This window comes from Dipteris shenzhenensis, chromosome 10, assembly GCF_047967505.1.
Source record: "Dipteris shenzhenensis isolate YYH24624 ecotype China chromosome 10, Dip_SZ_1.0, whole genome shotgun sequence".
In the NCBI taxonomy this organism is placed as follows: Eukaryota; Viridiplantae; Streptophyta; class Polypodiopsida; order Gleicheniales; family Dipteridaceae; genus Dipteris; species Dipteris shenzhenensis.
In genome coordinates this window covers 232,736-255,757 of record NC_141605.1, presented here as the reverse complement: position 1 = coordinate 255,757, position 23,022 = coordinate 232,736, and the positions used below count along the sequence as shown (strand labels likewise).

General features: G+C 44.7%; 2 protein-coding genes across 4 annotated transcripts in view; both read left to right on the top strand.

Moving 5' to 3' along the window:
* Positions 1–22,542, top strand: part of LOC147897229 (uncharacterized) — a 149,319-nt gene extending 126,777 nt beyond the window's left edge. Inside the window, exons 15-18 of one of the 3 annotated variants that reach the window (XM_087380986.1) lie at positions 21,283–21,405; positions 21,509–21,697; positions 21,848–21,926; positions 22,051–22,542. In XM_087380986.1, coding sequence (XP_087237112.1) covers positions 21,283–21,405; positions 21,509–21,697; positions 21,848–21,926; positions 22,051–22,055 — 396 coding nt within the window. In that variant the 3' untranslated portion in view covers positions 22,056–22,542. Of the gene's footprint in view, positions 1–21,282; positions 21,406–21,508; positions 21,698–21,847; positions 21,938–22,050 lie in introns of all 3 variants that reach the window. The other 2 variants (XM_087380984.1, XM_087380985.1) reach the window with 2 other exon arrangements.
* On the top strand, positions 1,926–17,061 carry LOC147897230 (uncharacterized). The gene is made up of 3 exons (XM_087380281.1): positions 1,926–2,136; positions 2,174–2,718; positions 16,783–17,061. Exons 1-3 carry the CDS (start codon positions 1,926–1,928, stop codon positions 17,059–17,061), a joined length of 1,035 nt encoding a protein of 344 aa, XP_087236407.1.
* Positions 22,543–23,022: the final 480 nt, after the last annotated feature.

Genomic DNA, 23,022 nt, shown 5'->3' with positions numbered 1-23,022 from the left:
CTCAATGAAGTTACGCCTTCCAGACAATTGGACTATGCACAATGTGCTCCATGTAGCTTGGTTGAAGCCGTATTTTGGACCTCCTCTTACCGAGATTTTCGACGAGCAGCAACCTGAAGTTCTTGATGGAGCCAAGTTTTGCAGCTAGAGCAGATTCTTCTTTATAAATTCAAGCAGGGGTCAAGACGCAAGATCTTGGAGTTTTACACCAAGTTCTGTGATCGAGGTACCCATGAAGTAGTGTGGTTGGACTAAGACTTTTTCCAGGAGTTCCTAGAGTTTTGGCGGATGACTTGGAAGCAATGAACCTACCACCAAGTTAAGAACGAGGGAATACCACATGCATCCCTGCACTTGGGTGCAAAGTGACACGCTGTCTACATCGACAAGTGCGTAATAGTTCCCTAATAGGAGATTTTGTCATATGCTGAGCCCTTGTCCAGGGACAGTCAGGAACAAGCTAGACAGATCAATCCTTGTTCACTGGTGCCCACTGGAGAATAGTAGGGTAGTGTTTTTATCTTAGGATTAGAGATAGGTTTAGGTCGAGCCTAGGATAGGAGCCCTTTTGGGCCTCCTCAGGGCTGGAACAAGTGAAGGGGAATGGCAGGGGAAGGGCTAGGCTACCTTGCACCCCTCCCTAGGCTACCTTTTATGGGGCCTAGGGTTGCCTTTATGGGGCCAAGGGACCAGCCCACCAGCCCCAAAACAGCCGAAAAGTCGGCTATTTTGGGCAGGTTGGCTCAGCCTTTCAGCCCTATGAGTAGGGGGCCTCCAGGCCCTCATTTCTCATCCAGCTCCCCAGCCTTCAGCACTCCAAACAGCTTCCCTCCAGTCTCTTGTGTGCATCCCTAAACACCTCCGAAGTTGGCCCTGATCAGCCTCAGCCTTTGGCCTTCAGTTCAGCCTGTTTGGAAGGTGTATACGCAGCATCACAGTCGAGGATTCGGACCAGCAAACGGAGTAAGGTTAGGGTACTGTTTCAGCAGCTCTTTACAACTTTCTTTACAGTTTTTCACAGCTCACTTCTTAGCTCTATATTTCAGTCATCTCTGAGCTCTCTTTTAGAATCTATTACTCCTAGCTTTAACTCTCTCACTCACTTAGTAACCGTACATCCCGGTGGACAGCACAAGCCTCTTCCTTGCCTTGCAGAAGTGCCCTACATTGTCAGTGTGGACAGCATCAAGGTCTCGCTATTGGTTGGCGTTGCCTCTCAGATCTTTGGGTCTGCAATACTATTGCATCCGTACGCGTACGGTCCTTTTTTTCGTACGGATTTTCGTACGTGACTTTTTGGGGGGGGGGGACCGGGATGCGTACCTTATATTATTGCTTGGCTCCTATTTTCTAATCCGTACGACGTCCTTGTGAAGGCTCCCGAATCCCAACAAAGGCCGTACGTACTACAGTCTACGCCCAAATTCCAATCATTGACTCTCTGCCTGCACACCGACCTTGCTACCTCAAGAGACTATTTAGGCAGCCGTTTGCCCTCTATTTAGGCAGCCCTTTGCCCTCTTCTTCAGCACCTTGCTGCCCTTTATTTAGGCAGCCCTTTGCCCTCTTCTTCAGTCCTGACTCCGGAGTCCCCTCGGCCCTTCACTCTTCTTCAGTTTGCCCTCTTCTTCAGCACCTTGCTGCCCTCTATTTAGGCAGACCTTTGCCCTCTTCTACTTGCTTTGGAGGTGAGTGGTCACCATACAGTTGCAGCCCGCAGCTTGCCTCTACGCTCTACCTGCACCAAGCGTCAAGGTAATTGCAATGGCTGCTCTTTTTTCCTGTTTTGCAGCAAGTGCTCTCTCTTTAGTTGATGCCATCTAATAGGGCAGCCTGCAAGCGCTTCAAGCCCTCTTTGGAAATTGTTCCTTTGCCCAATGCCTTATTTGACCTCTTTTGCAAATTTGCAGCTTGCAGATCTGCAAATGGGAAGACAAAAAGGACCAGAATGGGAATTTGTAGAGGCCTTAAAGCCTTTGGGGAAAGGCCAATACACTTGTAAATGTAAATATTGCCCTCATTCATGGGATGGAGGACCGACCCGTATAAGGGCACATTTTCTTGGGCTCACAGGCTTGGGGGTTGACAAGTGTACCGCTCCTCTTGAAAATGTGAAAGATACTTGTCGAAGATTGCATGCAAAAGGCGGCCCTAAAAACTGCTGCAAAACAACTTGTTGAAGATGTGGCTGATTTGGGAGATGCCTCAGTGAGTGGTACTACAAGTGGAAATGCATCTGGCAGTGCATATGAGCCAAAGCAAAAGAAGTTGAAGATGTCAAAGGGAACCTTGGAAAAGGCATGGGAGTCACAAGCACGGAAGGATGCATACATTGCTCTCCGTCGTTTTTTCTTTGCAAAGGATATTCCTCATTGGAAGGTGAGGAGCCCTTATTTTTTGGAGATGGTTCGTGCCATTGGCCAAATTGGGCCTACCTTCAAGACTCCATCCTACAATGTTTTGCGCACAACAGAGCTAACTAATGAAGCAGTATGCATAGATCAAGAGATGCTACGGTTCCGGGATAAGTGGAAAAAATATGCCTGTACCATAACTTGTGATGGTTGGTCTAACACTCGACGCTGGCCTATAATCAATATTATGGTCTCATGCATATTTGGTTCAGCCTTCTTGAAGTATGTGGACACAAGTGGGCAGTATAAGTCAGGGGAGTACATCTTTGGGATATTGAAAGATGCCATTCTTGATGTGCATAGTGTACTCTTCGTGCTCTCTCAAAGAGTGTTATATTTATTTCTCAGCTCTCGAAGTATAAAGCAGATTCTCCCCTGATTGGGGGGGGGGGCTTAGTGGGACAGGGACCCAATCGGTTGTCGACTCCTTCTCTCTCTACCCTTATCTCCTTTCTCTCTCTATGGTGCATAATGCTAATTCCTCGCTAAAGGTTTAAAGGTCTTGCTGTGATTACACGATTAGATTACCGTTGCATGTTACACCATGCTCATCGTTTGTCTTTAAAAAGGTCCTTTAGATATTTTGTTGCACCTAGTATCAAAACTCACTATTCTAAGGACACGAAATCTTTGGCTTTGCATAACAAAAATCAAATTTCTTCTATTATTGATACACTTTATAAGTAATTTGAGTTTTGTTCCTCTTCTAGTAGCCACAAACCTGAGAATTTTATAGTGTCTACTAGTATCAGGCACAAGCTCTAAAAAACTAGCTTAGAAGTCTATTAGCGCAGCTTGCCAGCTTCCTTTTGCAAAAAGAGGATTGGACTCGACAATTGGCAAGGTATTTTGAGGTGAATCTAGAAAAGTTTATGTAGTGTGGAGAGCCTCAAAAAAGCAAGTGCAGGGTGTGATGCTTCTACCTTAGCAACCGCTACAAGTATATAAAATTTCTTGTAGGCAAGAGTCCTTGCAACATGAAAGGGAATATTGTAAGAAAAGAAAAAGAAAATCGTCTGCATAGTCTACATCTTGGTTTAGGTGTGGTGCCCAAACAGCCTTCTGTATAGAAGTGACTCTCAAAATAGATGCTATTAGCCCATGTGTCCTCTTAGCAGGAGGCCATAAGGAACATTATAGTGGAAAGCCCAAAAAATCTAGATGGAGGATACATGGGATGAACTTTGGAGGCTATGGAGATGAAGGATCAATAGATGTACTCCGTGATGTAGGTGGAGTATGCTTAGGCCTATGATGTGACACAACCAAATCCTCCACATTCGTGATATCCGAATGTGATGATGTAATTGTTGCCTCTATGTTCTCTTTTTGCTGCTCCACCAACACCTTCACTTAAAGAACCTGATGTTTGATTGTAGGATGGAGGGGGGATCGAATCTCTATGCATATTTGGACGGGATACCTCTATTAGCCAAGAACATCCCTTCGGGAATGGCATGTCAACTCTTCAAACCACAACTTTCCTCCCATAAGTGTGTTCGAACTTGGGGGCTGATCCACTCAATGTTTATGCACAAAACTTGCGTACGGTCTTCTTTGTCCTTGATTTGCGACATCTCAAAAATCGTGTCCTGCTATTACATCATGCCTTATGCTTCCACCTCTTGTGGCCATGGTAGCTTATAGGAACTGGGACTTCAGAGATCGGACAGTAGAAGGAGAGGAAGGGAAGAAGTTGGGAGTGCTGAGATGGGAAGTTTAAATAAAGTGGCTGTCCAAAGTTCAAAGATCCATCTTGGGCTTAAAAAGTAAAGGGAGAGATATGTTGGCCATGAAGAAGCAAGGAGTTTAGGTGCAAGCACATGTAGGAAGGAGGGCGAGGATGAGGGAAGAGAATGAGAGAGGAATGTCCCAAAATGGAGAAGGTATGAGGGAGCACTAGCTGGCTGTCCAAAATAGCCAGCCTAGGCTTCCAAAATAGCCAGCCTGGGTTTCCAAAAGCTTCCAAGCTCTTCAATAGGGCACAAGGGTCTGCAATGTCCACAAAGGACAGGCCCAATAGTGGCTAAGAGGCAAGGGAAGGAGATGTGAGGTGAAAGACGGAGGGCGATCTTGCTCTGTGCTCTCTCTGCTGCTGCCCCCCCCGCCCCGCGCCTAGCTCTCTCCCACCATTGCTCCTCCCGCTTTGCCCTTGGGTTTCCAAAAGCTTCCAAGCTCTTCAATAGGGCACAAGGGTCTACAATGTCCACAAAGGACAGGCCCAATAGTGGCTAAGAGGCAAGGGAAGGAGATGTGAGGTGAAAGAGGGAGGGGAATCTTGCTCTATGCTCTCTTTGCTGCTCCCCCCCCGCCTAGCTCTCTCCCGCCATTGCTCCTCCCGTTTTGCCCTTCCTCACGCCTCAGCTCTCCTCCCTTCTGCACCTCTTCTCCAGCGTCCCCTTCCTCTTTTTGCCTCGCCATTGTAGTGTGCTCGCAGCTGCACCAGCCCATGTGGCTGGACTGAGGTCCCCAGGGCCTTCCCGCGCTTTCTCAACCCCCTAATAGCTTCCAGGCCATCCCGCCCTGGCTCTTGGAGCTCCCCCCTTTAGATCGCGCATCTCTTGGAGGCGCCCAGGAGCATAGGAGCTGCGGGCAAGCTCACAGGCCTGCTTGCACCCCCTCGAGGAGCTCGACCGGCAGGGAGGAAGGTTCCCCTGTAGCTGCAGGTTATGGTCGAGTTGCTGCTGCTGTCGGGCGCCTTGGAGCTGCCCGTGATGCTTGGATCGAGGTTGCACCTTTGCAAGGCACCTCAGTTTGCGCAGCTGCGTTCGTGGCAGTTTTCCAGTCCTGGCTGGCGTTGTTCAGCTAGCCCTTTAGCCCCCCCTTGGTGCCGAGAGAGGCCAGCTCTTCTCAAGTCCTTCAAGGAAGAGTTTGCAGCCTCTTGCACCCCTCTTTTTGATGCTTCCTGTGGCCTTTTTTCAGCTCTCTTGCTTTTTCTTTTTCAGCCTTTTTCGTCAGCCCTTCTAGTGTTTGGAGCAGCTTTTTGCCCAAACTAGAGGCTGGCCCTTTTCCTTTCCTTTCCTTTTTTATCCCTCCCTTCCTTTAAGCAGCGATGAGTTATTTGTTTAGTCATGAAGCAGAAGAACTTGGTGGTGACCCTCGAGGGGCTTTTATGGCAGCACCCTTGAATCCGCAAGCCATGAAGGTTTTCCTTCCTCGAGTAGACAAACAATAGATGAAGCAAGCATTCAGTCACTGCAGGACAAGGCAATAGTGGGCAGAATAGTTGGCCTCACGCCCTCAAGGAGATAGGTAAGAGATTGGATTTCAGGCAAGCTTGGCACTAGAAGGGGACCACTTACAGGAGGTCACCATCTATGGGAGAGGCGTCTTCCTCCTCCAACTAAGCTCCCCAGTCACCACTTAGGCACTTGTGGAGCAGAGCCCTATTCTCTTTGGTCCTCACTTGGTGTACCTCTTTCCTTGGTGCCACAGTTTCACAGTGGAGGACATGGATAAAACCCACCACGGCACCTGCTTCCTAGTGATGCTCCAACTTTTGGGGCTCCTGTGGGAGTATATGGCCATTCTTCCTTCCATCAAACGTGCATTTGGTACAGTGCTAGAGTCTCCCATGGAATCTGCAACTTCAGTTGTGGCAGACGATGGCTTCCTCCGACTCAGGTTGGTTGTAGAGGTCTCAGAGTACTAAGCTCCCCAGTCACCACTTAGGCACTTGTGGAGCAGAGCCCTATTCTCTTTGGTCCTCACTTGGTGTACCTCTTTCCTTGGTGCCACGGTTTCACAGTGGAGGACATGGATAAAACCCACCACGGCACCTGCTTCCTAGTGATGCTCCAATTTTTGGGGCTCCTGTGGGAGTATATGGCGGCCATTCTTCCTTCCATCAAACGTGCATTTGGTACAGTGCTAGAGTCTCCCATGGAATCTGCAACTTCAGTTGTGGCAGACGATGGCTTCCTCCGACTCAGGTTGGTTGTAGAGGTCTCAGAGTACCTTCGAGAAATGATTCTTCTTGAGACCCTCGAGGGGGAAACGCTAGGACAGAGGCAAGAAATATCCGGGTTACCAGGATAGATAGAGACAACAGATGGAGCCCCAGGCGGATAGGACCCAGCGGCCCCACAAGCAACAGCAGCAACAGGAGTCCTAGACCCTTTGAGTAGAGCCCTCTGAGGGAAAGTGGACTAAGGTTGGGACTTATTCTAGTCTTACAAAGGTATATATAAGGTTGGGAAAAAGCAACCAAGCAAGTGGGCCTTGTAGAACTGTAGAGGAAGAGAGCAAAGGAAGCCTCTTACTTCTAGGAGGATCAGTTAGGAAACTCTCCTTGAGGATGCTTGGAGGGATGCTTAACCCCCCGCTGCATAGGTTTCGAGCACCGAGGTACTCCAGCAATAGTAGCAGGTTACAAGAGCTTCTCGTGCTTTGGTAGCTGCTTCTCCTTCCATCCATCTCACCATGATTGTAGAGAAAGAGGCCCATAGTTCTCAGGCACGCGTGCAGCAAGGTGCGTCCTCTAGGCCCTCGGTTGACACCCCTTCTTCTCGCCCTTTGTCCCCTCCAGATCCGTCTTCCCCCTCTCCTTGCTCTCCACCTCCCCCTCCTCCGCCCGTCCCCCTTGTTGTTATCACTCTTGTCATCCACCCACCCCCCCTCCTGCCCCAACCAAAGCAGTCTCATTTGCTTCTTCCTCCTCCCATGCTTCCTTTGGACCCGTCCTTGACCCCTCGCCTTCGAGCAAGGGCAAGGCCTTGCGTTGTCCGCCGGCTTCTTCCTCGTTTCAACAGCTTGGCTCCCCCTCTTTGTAGAACATTGTCTCTTCGCATGTGCGAGGGGGGAATGTTTGTCCTCCAAGCTTTCAGCTCCAAGACTACATTCCGCATTCCATCTCTTTTTCGCATTGCCACTTCTCTTTCGCATTCCATCACTTTTTTGCATTTCGCATTTGTTGGGCTCTCTCTGTCAAGGGATTTCTGGAAGTTGGGGCCATGGAGCTACCTCGAGATCCCGCAGTGGTATCCTATGCCTCTAGAGTTGACACAATTGATTTTGTGGCCCTGAAAAGGGGGTTCGATTAGTTTGGTTGGCTTCTTCTCTTGGATTTTGAGAAGGCGTATGACAGAGGGGAGTGGTCCTTCTTGGAGGGCACCATGCAAAGATTGGGCTTCTCAGAGAGGTGGATCAAAGGGGTCTCAGCTCTTTATGCAGGGAGCTCCAGTCCAATCAAGTGATCATTGGGGGGCACGTGGGCAAGGCCTTTTCTCTTTCCCTTGGTTCAGCTTAGTTGCCCCCTCGCCCCCTTCCTCTTTGCTTTGTAGCAGAGGCGCTAGGTTATTTTCTGCACTCTAAAGCGTTAGGCCTTACAGGGATGAGGCTACCGATTCGACAAGAGGAGGAGCTATTGGACTCATAGTTTGCAGATGATACAACCTTGTATGTGGAGGGCTTAGGGGGGCCTTGGTTGTCTATTGTGAGGCCTCCGGGGGGGCTCACATCAACTAGACCAACTCTATTGGCTTCTTCATGGGCATAGAGGAGGTCCAAGAGGTCCGGGACTGTGGGAGGCTGCTTTTGGATGTATAGACCACCATCTTGGTTGTAGCCCCTATTTTGGAGATTTTCTAGGCAGTGAGTTGGATTCTCCAAAAACAAGTTGGTCTCTTTTTGACTGCCGGTTTTCTCATTGTACTAACCATCTTTAGCTCCTTTTGGGCTGGTCTCTTTCTGATTGCCAGTTTTCTCATCGTACTTACCATCTTTAGCTCCTTTCGGAGCTGATTTGCATGGTGTTTTTCAAGCATTAATAGGAGTTTCTTTTTCGTTTTGGTTATTGGGAAGGGAGGGAGGGGGTTGGGGGGGGCGAGGAAGGAGGGAAGGGAGGAGTAGAAAATAGAGCCCAAAAACAGGCATGGTGGTGATTCCTAGGTGACGAGAATTCCTAGACATTTTGTTTGGGAGCAATGCTTTTCGGTGAGATCCTTCTAGGAGAAATGCTATGTCTCATTTCGACAAGGCGAAACATGTTTTTTGGTCACCCAAGCTAGGGCTGCTGACGTGTCCAATCATGGAATAGGGCCTTCTGATGGCTGGAAGCCTCTATGGCCACGTGTGAGCCAATCGACTTTATAGGAGGCTTAGAAGGGGAGTAGCTTAGGTCAGTGTGGTGCCACGCTAGAAGCATCATTGGCTCCAGACCCACCCTAAGGGCCCAAGGCATCAGGAAAGAGGTCGAGACTCCTAGCCTATCCAAGCATTATTGGTTCAAGGCCAATGCATCACGTGGCTGAGCTTCTCGCTTTTCTCCTCTCTAAATGGATCATTGCCATTGCATACCCAAAACCTCATTTGTCTCTAGAAAAAAAGAACTGAAAGGTGGCACTATCATCATGTCATGTGCTAGCCTTAGTTCGGGACCCGCCTGTCGCAGCACTCCTTTGGCAACTCCATCATTTAGACCATTAGCATAAGTTAATGAAAATTGAGGTCCACTACTACTCTCTCGTGGCCATAAAGTTCAAGCTCTAGAAAGGATGAGAGGAGCTACTCAGTGCACCAATTGTACTGCCCTTAAGGGGGGCTGCAAGATCAAGACTAAGAATGTCCAAGGTGAGAGGGGTACTTGTCCGGTATCTTGGGGTTGTGGAGGTAGAGGTGGAGGTGAAGGCTTAGTAGATTTTATAATGTAGATGAGTATACTTATGCCTCTCTTGGTGTTACAGAACTAAACATCCTTGATATCTGGATGTGATGATGTAATTGTTACCTCTATGCCCTCTTTTTGCTGCTTCATCAATATCTTGGCTTGAACAATTTAATCCATGACCATAGGATGGAGGATAATCTTTGCATGGGATTCCTCCATGTGCCAAGAAGATTCCCTTGGGAATAGCATGGTGACTCTTTGTACCATGGCCTCCCTCCCATAACAAGGGTGCTCGAAGTGAAGGGCCTTGTTATATCAATTCCATCCATATCTGTGGGGCTTTCCACTATGATGGTAGGATGGTTTTCTCCATCTCACTTGGAGGTTGGAGCAATTCCTATATAGGCTACTTGACATGATGCCTAAATTAGGAGGTAGTTTTTCTTTTGTTAAGGGGTTTTTGGGATGCTTTTTTTCACATGAAAGCAGCCCAAAAATCCCTTTCATTGAAGAAAGGGGTCTAGGGGCCATGTATTTAAAAAAGGGCCTAGAGACTCCTTTCTTTGACGAACTAGGTTTTGGTGCCGCTCTTTTTCACATGAAAGCAACCCAAAACTCAATTTCTTCGAAGAAAGGGGTCACTGGTCGTCTTTTTTTTATGTGGCCCATCGACCCATTTCTTTAGTGAAAGGGAGTTTTGGGTTGCTTTCATGTCAAAAAGGGCAGCCCCAAAACTGTTTTCATCGGAGAAAGGGGTCTTTGGGCCTTGTTTTTTCAAATGGGCCCTTATTCACATGAAAGCAGCCCAAAAACCCCTTTCTTCTTGGGTTGCTCTTTTTCACATGAAAGCAATCCGAAAACCACTTTCTTTCTTGAAAGAAAGGGTTTTTGGGCTGCTCTTCTTAGAATAAAGCAGCCCAAAACCCCTTTTCGTCAAAGAAAGGTGTCTTTAGGCCTCTAATTTTTCCATGGCCCATGGAAGAAAAAAAGGCCCAAAGACCTCTTTCTTGGATGAAAAGGATTTTTGGGCTGCTTTCATTTTAAAAAAAGCAGCCCAAAAACCCCTTTTGTCATAGAAAGGGGTCTTTGGGCTATTTTTTTACATGGCCCATGTGAAAAAGAGAGGCCCAAATACCCCTTTCTTCAACGAAAGGGATTTTTGGGCCTCTTTTTTTCACATGGGCCATGTTGGAAAAACAGGCCCAAAGGCCCCTTTCTTTGATGAAAGGGCCATTCGGGGAATTTGGGCTTCTTTTTTTCAAATGAGCCTTCTAGTAATTATGCATGATGGATGTTTTAGTTGTTGAGAGGATGCTAAAATTAGTAAACATGTAGGGAAGTATGTAAAAAAAGGGGTCTCATGAACAATATATATTTTTTGAGTGTCAGCAAAACATTACATAGCTGAATTGGTAAGATGTTCAATGTGGTTAAATGGGAAGTAAAATATAAGCATCTTTGTGGGGTGGTTTTGTGACTAACGGGGTCTACAATGCTGCAAATTGTCTATCTGAAGACAATATATGCCACGTTAAAAAAAAATTGCTTGACCAAATGCTCAAAGAAAAGACACACCCGAAGGCAAGCTTTCTAGAAGGGAGTCAGTGAGCTTGTGAGACTAGCAAAGACATGGTCCGGCTACATCTTCTTAGTGCTTGGTAGGTATGAATCATGATTTATGAAACTATAATAGTCTTTGTAACCATTGTAATAGACTATTGCAAAATCTAAATTATGCTTTATCGTTTACTTACAAGGGGACAAGTTGGTTAAAACCAAAGAGAGCCTTCATCCCACAATGACTAGTTCAGATTGGTTGGGCTAGAATGACTTAAAGTTATTTGGTAGATAGAATGTCGAGGGAATTGTTTTCGACTATTGTTCCTAGTAGGAAGCCCTTTGCATTTACTTGTCCATAGAGGCCTTGTATTTCATGCTTTGCCGCTGTCCTCAACCAAAGCAAGTACAAATTTATAAGGTTTTTGAATTCCATCTAGGTTCTAAGTAGTAACTCGTTAGTTCTAACTTCTCTAACACTTAAGCTACTTCTAAGTAGTAACAGGTTAAGTTCTAACTTCTCTAATACTTAAAAGTCAATTTTTGAATCGTATTTCTCAAGAAGGATGATATATTAAGGATTGGGAGGAAGAGGTGGGATTGGTTCCATAAGCCAATCCATACTTTTACACAATGCAATTATACTTCATCCCTTGCGGAAGATCCTCTAAAACGGAACGATTAGGTGCTTGTCAGCTAATGGACAACATGTGTGGAGTTGCTCAGATAAGGTGAGGTGACAGGTGACCAATCTTATGATTATAGATTATTATTTTAGCTTCCTTGTCATTAATGCATGCAGACATGGGCATGCCAATGACCACATGGTTGATCTCTTTTAAAGACGATGTGTTGTAAAAGCATATAGAGTTTCATAAAGGACATGAGCAATTCCTCTCGTGCAATTGCCAAGGAAAGAGACAACAAGGTGTTCACTCTTTCTTGATGGGAGAAATTTAGGATCTTGAACCCTTTTTTTCCAAAAGTTAGCTGCCCGATCGTCCCACAAGAGTGCACCTCAAGTTCAGATAGAGCGTTTGTGTAGACATACAAAAATAAATAAGAATAAGTTTTCTGGAGTACAAATTCCTAAGTCCAACCTCTATAAATATTAACTATAACATATTGAGTCTTAAGCCTTCACATCACTTTTTCATACTTTTGCATCAAGTTGAGCAGCAAACAACTTAGAAAGTCGGTACATGTAAATTCCAAAGTACGATTCTCCAAATGGATCTAGCAGTATTGAGTGGAGGCCAAGGTAGATCATGTGCTCGATCTCAACCACTCCCAATGTGCATAACATGCAAATCCACTACTCTCTGGGTATACCCGTGGCTCTCACCGCCTTGATCCTCAATTGATGGGATCTGCCCAATGGCAATCCTCAGTGCATGTGAGACTCCTTTGTACTCGAGATACTGGGGTCTGATAATGAATCCCTCTGATACTCTCAGGAAGTGGTCGCAATAGAACTAGATCTTGGTGGGGACCTCCTGGTCTATCCGAGATGTATGGATGTGGAGGAGAGATATAATCGTATGATACGGTTTGATCTCATCTCATGGGATCGACTTAGGTGGCGCATCTTTACTGTATTGCAAGGGGGAAAGTCTGTCCATTTGGATACCATGCCTGGCAAACCAATGTGGATATACATGCATACCATGTATCCGCTCCACTCTCTACTAGTCATCTAGATGACTCGAGGGCCAGTCTCGGCAATCTCCAGTGAGGTAAGTCCCAAACTCTATGAATGAATGTCAGTGTTTGAAAGATGGCATCAACCTGGAGAGGTGTCATTGCGAGCTCGCAAGAACGGAAGAGGGAGAGAGAGAAACAGAGAGCCACACAAGTTTTTGGTGGGTGCAGAACCACCCTAATCTTCTTTTTCATTCATTTATATATGTGATTGAGTATTGTACATAACCGGGGTAAAGGCACAGTGACCTTTAACCCCCACAAGTGAAGCCCATTCAAAGGCACATCTCAATATCTGCTCAAACATCCTCCACTTTGTCCTCGAGAGATCACCTCCATTTAGAAGGGTGTTGCATACGTGGCATCGGACACACTAAAGTGTCGAAGAGCCAACTCTTCTTCAGTGGATCTAAAAAATGTGCTTGGAAACACTGTCTCTCTAGTCTGGCCAAAGCACTCCGTCCCCATGTGAATCGTTGTGTGGTTGCTTGAGACAGTGTGAAGATATGTCTTGTGAAGACTGCTCCCAAGTATGTGTAGGACTGCACTATCTCCCTTGGCTCACCTCGGTAAGTGAAGCTATATTGGCGAAGCACTGTGCGTGAGGTGTTGAAGATCATAACGTTTGTCTTCCCAAGGTTGACTATCAGGGCTCTCTCTTTGCAGAAAACCTCTAGGGAGGTGTTGCTGCAACCCCTCTATTGGAGATGATATGAGGACTATGTCATGGACGTACAACAATATTTGCATCATGAGGTCACCCAGCAGCAGTGATCCCTTGCTCTCTAGGCGGTCTATGAAAGATGTGATCTCGTCAATGTAGAGTCCGAGAAGAGTCGGTGAGAGGGGACAGCCTTGCTTCACCCCTATCGTGCTCTCAACCCAATCCGATAAACCACCTAGAGTAGGGAGTCTCCTCAGACGGACTCATAAAGGCTCATTACACCCCAAATCAAAGTCTCTAGAATCTGCATCTCCTATAGTCTCTTGATCATGTAGGATCGCGGGACGGTGTCAAAGCATGGTGTCTGGACTTCACCTCCTCAATGATAGCCCTCAAAGTAAAGATGTGATCTAGAGTGGAATGCTGCCTCCCTTCGATAGAAGCCCCCATACAGTGGTTGGATCTCCTTCTTGAAATGGTTTGATAATCTCATCCATCTTGTGTGTGAGAAAGGCCCGCCTCTTACGACGTGTCAGCCGTTGGAAGACCCATTGTGCCTCTGTCATCAAACCAAGGGTCTATGTGGATTGGGTCCTAGGGAAGGATCTAGTGGCAACGTCCTGTACCATTGAGGCCAAGGTGCTCGAGGCATGGGCGAGGTCTATATCATCTCCAAGTAGGGTTGGAAGCTCTTTGGCTAAGTGACTCGCATATCTTGGGTTGAGAGCACGTTCAAAGAGGATCTGGGTACGGCAAGGGGGGGGGGGAGGCTCTCCACATGGCTAGCATAGTAATAGAGATACAGAAGGCCAAGTATGAGTGGTTAGCTCCAAGTGGGGGAGGGGGTATTATGAGGTCGTGTATCCACGAGGCAAACGCTAATGGGCCCCATACGTAGTCCAATGTACTTGCTCCCCCACCATGCGGGAAGCAAATGAGTCCCCCAGATGATGGCCATCTCTAAAGACTTATAGATGATGAGGTCATGGACTGCCCCTAACTCAAGTAAATGTCGCCCATACCCTGCTACATGTGAGACATGTGCAGCGTGTCTCAGTATCTCGAGCTCTGGAACCATGTAGGGATCTCTCTCATATGTGAAGTCGTGCAGACCCACTTGACTATCTCTTGTCCATGCATTGAAGTCCCCCAAAAGGAGGGTGTCTCCTTGGCTGGAGAACTCTATGATGTCATCATGTATCACCTCATATGGGTTGTGTCCCTCTGTAGTGACCTCACGTGCATATGGTGACGTGTTTGGGGGAAGTAGCACAGTGCAATGAAGATCGATCGGGCATCTGGTAGCTGGATTCAAATCCACATATGGCGTGCATGCTCCTCTCCTCGTACCACAAATATGAGTGGTCTCAGGTGTGTTTTGAAATGGGAAGCCACGCCCCCAGAGCCTCGTACCCCACTATCTCTCCTCAAATACTTCCTATGAGCTGACTCCCATTGTGTATCCCGTCATTGTGGGCAGGCCTTTCTCTGGGCTCTCATGTGTCTCGGTGTAGAAGATAGTGTCTCAATCTGTATATGTCTCCATAAAGCCCCCCGGGTCAAACCAAAGGGTACCATTACAATTCCACACAGCCATTCTCAGCTTGCTTTGTGTACTTATCCCTTGCACTTGACACCCCCTTCTTCCTTCTCCCCTTCTCATTCTTCCCTATCTCCTCTTTCTGCCCTCTCATGGATAATCACCTTCCTGTGAGAGAGAGAGAGAGAGAGACTCAATATAATTGGCAGACTTTCCATATTAATAATAATGTATATAATACTTTTATATTTCTAGGTGAAACTCCAATCAAATTACGAAATTGTTCTATTCAAACATGGTTCATTTTGGCATTTCTAGTAACACTACTAAGATGAGAGATACACATGCTGCCCATTGAGAGGTGGCCACCTTGTAGTTGACTATGTCATTGGATATGATACCCCCGCATGCCAAGAGCAGACCATGCCCACCTATCTTTCGATTTGACATTGCCCCAACCCATCCAGGACACATAGAGAACATCTTCATCCACAAGTTACCAATACGAAGCTGATCACTCCTTAGATCACATAGATGGTAATTGCCTTGCAGTTTATTAGAGTATATAGATGAGCAACCAAACATAGATGCCAAACCTCTTCTCCTCACTACATCCATCCATATTGTGGCGCGGCATTTCTTTCTATTCGGATCAAAAATATGGGAAAGCATCCGAAGGTTCCAACCTCAAAATAGTTGGTATGATGTCATATGAGGTCAAAGTGCTTAGGCAATGTTGGTGCCCCAAAACCAACTGAGAGTACCTTGCGTAGGATAGTCTGGAAGTGAGTACCATCTCAAGGACTAAGGTTGCGTGTGAGAGATCCAGTCATACATAGAGTAAGGGTTGACACAAAATATGAGATTGTTGGAAACATGGTGAAGGGAGAGAGAGAGAGTTTTCGGGTGTGAGGAAATAATGCTCCAATGAAGACATAATGAAAGGCTCTCATTCATTCATCAAGTCTATCATGACAAGTGAAGTACAAGCCTTTATATAGGCTACTCACACACTCTAGCACCTAGTGCATATGGGATAAGTCCCATGATGACAGGTGGCACTCACACAAGACTCACACATAAACTAGTACTAGATCACCTAGTATTACACACCAACACTTCACACCAACACACTCTTTGACTAGGATATCTCCAACACCTCCCTTCAGAGCAAAGAGGTATGAGACCCAACACGCAAGAGTAGACCGATCCCCCCTCCACCCCTCCACCACAATACTGCAAAGAGCAAGTCCAATCATCCAACACCTCCTGTGTGATAGTGACTTCTCAGTCAGCTTGCGACCGGCAAGGGCAAACCATCACTCGTCATCCCCCCTTACTCTGAACTGGGTGGTCAATACCATCAACCAAAGTAAACGACAATACATTCATTTTTGGGGAACAACCCAGGGCAGAGTACCTCTTATTGACTCCAAATACATTCAATTTAGAGGGACAACTCAAGGCTTAGAAGCTTTATTTGACTCAACACAAACACACGTAGCATAGGGGCCTAGAATGCCCAACCCTGGTCAAATGGATCCTCGTCATCAAGAGAGAGGCCATGAACCTCTGTTGTAGCTGCATGTATCTCCTCTGGGGGCTCTTCAGGTTCAGCTTCGTCTTCAGCCAGAAGATTGGCATGATGCTTCTCTTGTTCCTGTGCTTTCTTCTTGAAGCAATGGGCTTCAATGTGTCCTTTTCTTTTGCAAAACTTGCAAATAATGTTCTTGTTGGTCTTCCATTTGCTTGTGGAAGCAAATGCATGATCAATAGGAGAGGCAAGAGCAACTTTCTTATTGCAACGATCCTTCTCAATGAGGAGGGCCACCATATCATCAAACGTGGTAGTGGCAAGACGAAGGATCTTAAGAGTGTGCTCAAAGCAAGAAATGCCATGCATACTCTTCAAAAGGACGGCCATCTTATCTTCATCATCAGGAACACTCTTCAAACTTAAGAGTTGTTGAGCAAGAGATTGAAACGGGGCTAGATGACACTCAACTCATCACTCTCTTCCATTTTCAGATCATAAAATTTGAGCTTCAAGAAGACTTTAGAGTTGGTGATTTTATTACCAAAGAAGTTCTCAAGGCGATCCCAAATGTCCTTAGCAGTTGACTTGAAGTCCACATGATGAATGACAGAGTCGGCCAAGCAAAGACCAATAAGAGCAATGGCCTGGGCATTCTGCTGCTTCCATAACATGCGTTGTTGCTGATCAGTTGTCTCAAGACGCTCTTCCTCAACATCCCAAACTCCTTCACGCATCAGCAATAGTTGCATCTTGGTTTGCCAGGTGGGAAATCCTTCCCCCTTGAACTTCTCCACGAGTAGGGAACTTGAAGAGAAGGAAGTCATGATGAAAGAGGGCTTCCAGAAGGCGTGCGAGCTGAGGAGACCAGAAAGTATGGCGGCTGGCAAAAGGCTCCAAAACACAAGCAGTCCTCACGTGGACAAGTCGGGTGAGGAAATGGTCTTAGAGATTGCTGGAGCAGCTGGTCGAAGGCTGGAACCACTCAAAAAACCTCCACAAGCAGGTCCGAAAGAAAAGTCGGCTAAAGTAATGCAGCTGTAGAAGCCTGTAGCAGAAATTCGATGGCTTGGTCAGCTCCGAAATGCACACAGCAGCACTTGGAGAGGCTGGAAAAGCTGAATTTAAGACCCTGACCTCCACGCAGCACTTGGAGAGGCTGGAGTTGCTTGGAGGTGCCGACCAGGATGGAAAGATGGCAGCAGCAGCAGGAAATGACCCGACCAGCAGGTAGAGAGGCTGTCAAGAGCACCTGGGAATGAAGGTAGCTGGCTGCTATGCAAAAAATAAGAGGCGAAACAGAGGCAAATGAAGGGCTGTGATGCAGAAACCCTAGGTGGGATGAGCCAGCAGAAAAGCGAAGGCAGCAGAGGCGAAAATAGGGCAGCTGAGCAGATTTAGGGTTTCGAATTAGGGTTAGGGTTAGGTCTAGGATGACGTGGCAGCTATGGCTATGGCAGGGCTAAGTGGCTCTGATACCATGTTGGAAACATGGTGAAGGGAGAGAGAGAGAGAGAGAGTTAGGGTGTGAGGAAATAATGCTCCAATGAAGACATAATGAAAGGCTCTCATTCATTCATCAAGTGTATCATGACGAGTGAAGTACAAGCCTTTATATAGGCTACTCACACACTCTAGCACCTAGCGCATATGGGATAAGTCCCATGATGACACGTGGCACTCACACAAGACTCACACACATAAACTAGTACTAGATCACCTAGTACTACACACCAACACTTCACAACCAACACACTCTTTGACTATGATATCTCCAACAAAGATCACATGCAGACTCTCATCACATCCTTTTTCAAGCAAGAGGCAATCCCACTGCACTATGTCAAACAAAGAACTTGCATTGAAGGACATGCAACGCACGGACAGACCATAATAGTAGCATTTTTTTTTTCTCTCGTCACAAGGACATGCCCAATGTACACGAATGTAGATTGAATTCTTCACTATATTGGCCACTCCTAGATGACTGATGGCGTAGAGGTGCCGAGATTCAATAGCTTGCCTAAAATACATTACCAACACCTCCCACCACCATAGATCATGGTGTTGGACACTTTGTTCACAAGGTCGATTTTTGGCACATCCTAGTCTATGATGGGAGTGCCCTGCTTGGTGATGTAAGGTAAAAAGATAACTGGAAGCCCTAGGAAACAGAAGCAAGGACCTACATGACCCTTCTACTCATTCATTTGATTAATTAAAAAGGGTTCTAGAACATGTACTAGACTTCTAAGGATCCTAGACCATATACTAGAAAACTTGGATTTACTCCACTTTTTGGCCATGAATCGTATCCCTATGCGCTAATGTAGTAGAGCTAGTGAAATTGTGTAGGGTAATTCTAGACTAATATGACACACTCAATGAGTGGCTTCATAGGTGACCTCTTACTCGCCTCTCATTTGTGTGTTCAACACATCAAGGCTCAGCCTCAAGGCCATCGAAGGTGTCACACAATTGGTTTTTGGTCTATGGCCTATGGAGGGTAATCAGGTAATATAGACTCAAAGGTATGATGGAGATCAATAGCTCATAATCTCAACAAAATGAGATCCATTGCATGGGGTGATTGCTATCATCATGTCACTGTGCTAGGTGAGGGTTGAATACCATAGCATAGAGGTTGTTAGCGGTGATAACCATCCCAAAAGGCGCTACAAACATAAACAATAGCTAATCACCATGGCAAAGATGAAACATGACATGCACCTATGTAATGATAGTACGATCAAGAGTTCTTTGACATAAATAACCAACGCATTGGATTGGTAAGGTGGATGATCAGAGGGTGAAGTCCTATCCAAATAACTCACACAAATGTCAGTAGTAACACATGACTAGGCTTCATAGTTGCAATGAAACAGGTTTTTAATTTTTTGAAACATTTTCAAATGTTGACATCCCATCATCATGTCACTCCGGTGGGTAAGGGTATGAATACCATAGCATAGAGGGTGTTAGAGGTGATCACCATTGCAGAAGGTGCTACAAAGATAAACAATAGCTAATCACCATGGCAAAGATGAAAGATGGCATGCATCTATGTAATAGTAGTAAGATCGAGAGTTCTCTGTCATAAATGACCCATGCATTCAATTGGTAAGGTGGATGATAGGAGAGTGAAGTCTTGTCAAAATAACTCATACAAATGTTAGTAGTAACACACGACTAGGCTTCATAGTTGCAAATGAAGCGCACTTTTATTTTCCAAAAAGTACCTCTATTGGGGGGGTTAAGCTTACAAGCATTTTTAACAAGCTGTTAAGAGATTTAAGCTATCTAGACTCTCTAAATGCCAATGGGAATGCAAACTTAAGTGAACACTCCATTAACAGCCTTAACTAGTGCTTCCTACCTAATAGTGGGAACAGGCCCTAAGTGCAAAAGTTAGTCCCTTTCTCATGTGTTGGGCTAATGTTGTGCTTCAATCATAGTAATTTGACTCATCGGTGAACTTCCCTTGCCATAACCCGATATTATTCTACCCTCTTACTTTTGCAAATGATATTGCTTTGAGCATTGTTTGACTCTACATACAGCAGCTTAGCAGTCTAGTCATAAAGAAATATGTACCTCCATAAGACTAGAATATATCCAATCTTACAAATTAAAATTGGTATAAAAGAAGTGAAAGACAAAGGAAAGATGGGAGTTTGTAAATGCCTTTAACATAATTATGGGTAAATGAGAAAAATAATACTCAGTAAGCAAAGCTATGCTTATGTTCTCAGCAGTACCCAAGCATAATCTGCCATCTAGATTTTGAAAAATTTCGGAATGGCTCAGGTGACCCAGTGCTAATGAGCTTTGAAATCCCAATTCTGAACCCAAACAACAAAAACTTCGATATTAAAAAGGAAGAAACAAAGCAAAAACAAGTAAAAAGAAATATGAGAGAGAGAGAGCGAGAGAGAGAGAGAGAGAGAGAGAGAGACCAAATCACATATAACAAACCAAATGAAACACCAATGCAAGCACAAGGAAACAATCATTATCAGTATTTTTGAATTAGTTAGTTAATTATTTTATTTTAAATTTAAAAGTAATATTAAATAATAAAGTAAGAGGGTGCAGGAAACCAAAACTAAACAGGTAACTAATAGCAGATCGATCACCTCCAAAAATAGAACAAAGTTCAAACCTAGAACTAAAAAAGAAAATGGGGTTTGAAGCTCCCACTTTGGATTTTAATTCTACATTCAAGATTCCTAAACCTATCCAAAGGCAAAATTCCAAAGATATAACGACTACAGATTGGAGAAAGTGGAGTTTCTTCATTATTTTTCTTGTATTATAGCCCTTTCTAAGAAGTAATAGGATTGAAGTCCACTCTTATTTGTGTAAAGACGCGAGAACCTATGGATTTGGAAAGTAATCACTCCATATTTAGCCTCATCAGAGTTTGAGTCCACAAGCCTTAGAGGTAATGTTCCTGGTTACAAGTTGTCTCACCTCTCTGCTTTCCAGTTTGCATTCTATAAAACTTTTGATTTGTTCTTAGCCCATTATGCGTACTGATGGGTTGCTGGTCATCCACAGACTGTCAACCAAATATGTAGACGTCTTGAATCTTTTTAAACAGGATCGGCATTATTGTGGAATTCGTGCTAATGACCCTGAATAAAAAAGCAAAAGTCTATCACACAAGCTTGTAGTGAAAGATCTCTGTGGAGCATTGAATAGAGTGGACCACTGGCAAGTCAGCTATGGTCTCAGAACATGATCCATAATAGGGGATGAAAAGTTATAAGGCTGAAGTGAAGCTGAATTAAATAATTCTTGAAACCATACCATGTAAGGAATCCTCTCAATGTTCAGAAACAAGGTCCTTATTCCTCCAGAAAAAGTAAGCATTTGATCGGGTTTTGCAGTTGTGTTTGCTTGCCTGCTGTGTCTGGGTTTCTGCATCTGGGCTTATCTGGCCATTACAAACCTCACCTCTTCAGAATCATATGCTCAAATTTGAGGATGCACAAATGTGTTCAGTCCTCACTGATGAGTGTCCTCTGAGAACTGACTCAGAAAGCACAAGAAAATATTGCACTTCTTGTTTGAGATATTTTGGAGATTGTTTTCTTTGTTTTCCATGTAGGTTTGAATGTACCTGAAGATCAGCATTTGGTTGAGATGAAATACCTCACGCTAATCCTAATTTTTTTTTAAAAATGTGCATTCATTGAAAGCAACCAAGGATAGTTTGTGGAGTACAACATGTTAAGTTGATATATCGTCTTTTATTGGCAGGCAGTTGGTAGAGTGGTTGGTTCTCTCTGTGTAGTCTCAGCAAAGGAAGGTGATGCAGAGAGTGCAATGCTGGCATCCTGGGTCAGCCAAGCAAGCTTTGTACCCCCAGGATTAACAGTTTCAGTAAGTTGGATTTTATTTGCAAATACTTCAAAGAGTCAGATTGTGTGTCCTTGATGACAGGACACTGAAAAGTAATTAATTGATATCTTGATGAACTCTGTAGGTAGCAAAAGACAGGGCTGTAGAAAGTCTTCTTCTGCCGGGTGACAGATTTGTTCTTAATGTACTTGGTCAAGGAAAATCCTCTGAAATCATCAAACAGCTTTTGAAGCCTTTCAAGCCAGGGGAGCCTCGCTTTGAAGGGATAAATACAAAGGAAGCCAGCAATGGTGGGAAAATTCTGCTAGATGCGGTATATTCATTACAACCATCTTTAGCTTTTCTTTGGTAAAAGTAAGGTTAAGACTTGTCAGCAGAATACTTTGGCTCTGTAAAAGAGTTCTCTTTTGATACAGAGTCTCATGACGTCTTAGAAGAATTGGTTTCTTTTTTGTCAATACAGATTTCCTGGTTGGAATGCTCGGTAAAGAGTCGTTTGGAAGCAGGAGATCACTGGATACTGTATGCAATTGTTGAAGATGGTGAGCTGCAGGTAGATAAATGGAAACGTGAAACAAGCTTAAAATATTTGAGTGATTAGAATTAGGGAAATTTTGGAATTTGTGTTGCATTGTGTATTTATGATGGTGTTTCCTTGCTATACAGGATGACAAAACACAGTCTGCAATTCACTACCGCAGGACCGGCGCACGTTATTGACTAATTTTACTGCTGTAGATGAATGAATGTTGTTCATCTCCTCGAAAGGTACTCCATGTTTTGTACCTATATATAGATGTATATATGCTATGCACATGAAGAATATCAAGTCTCTCATCTAAAATCTGCAATATATCTTTTTAATCTTAATTGATGGGCGGCAATGGAATACAATTTATACCACAGAAAATTGTGCTAGAATGCAAAGAATACTCTTGTTCTTGATTCTTTCATACAGCCAAGAAGAAGTTGCATATATGCCTTCTTCAAATGTTCTATCTCAGGTTTTGAACCATTTAGAGGTACCTTGTCTTGTAAGTATCCCCTAATGGTCTCCCAGCTTCCATACATGTGACCTTATCAACATATCCATTCGCAAGCAGGCTATTTTAGGATGCATGTCAACACAAACCCAAACCATTCTCATGTTTGTTCAGTAAGCATGGTATTTAAAAAGTTATTGTAGAGCACTAGTGATAGGAGCTACACTTTTAAAAGAAACAAAATATCCCAATAAAGGTGAAAATGGCAGTCGATTGCAAAGGCGGGTATGTAATGATTGCATCCTTTGCTTTTTCAAAAGTTGGAATAGGGGCAAGCCCCACGTTTTATAGAGTGGCGATATATGCTGCATTTGCATGCTGTAAGCATCTATCTTTAATGCAAGCCTTTTTTATTATATGAATGGATCTTGGGTAACAACATATGTACCTTACTCAAGCTATTGACTCCCAAAATAGTGGTCTTTTTTGTTCAATGCATAAGAGCCCTAAGTAACCTAAACCTACTATTGAAGATCTATAGGTTATTGCAAATCACAAAAATATTGGAGAGTCAGTAAACTTTCCTTACAACAACGAGAAATTCGCTTTGGGATCAATAGTCAATGTGTCTTCACAAGTCTTAATGGGAACCACT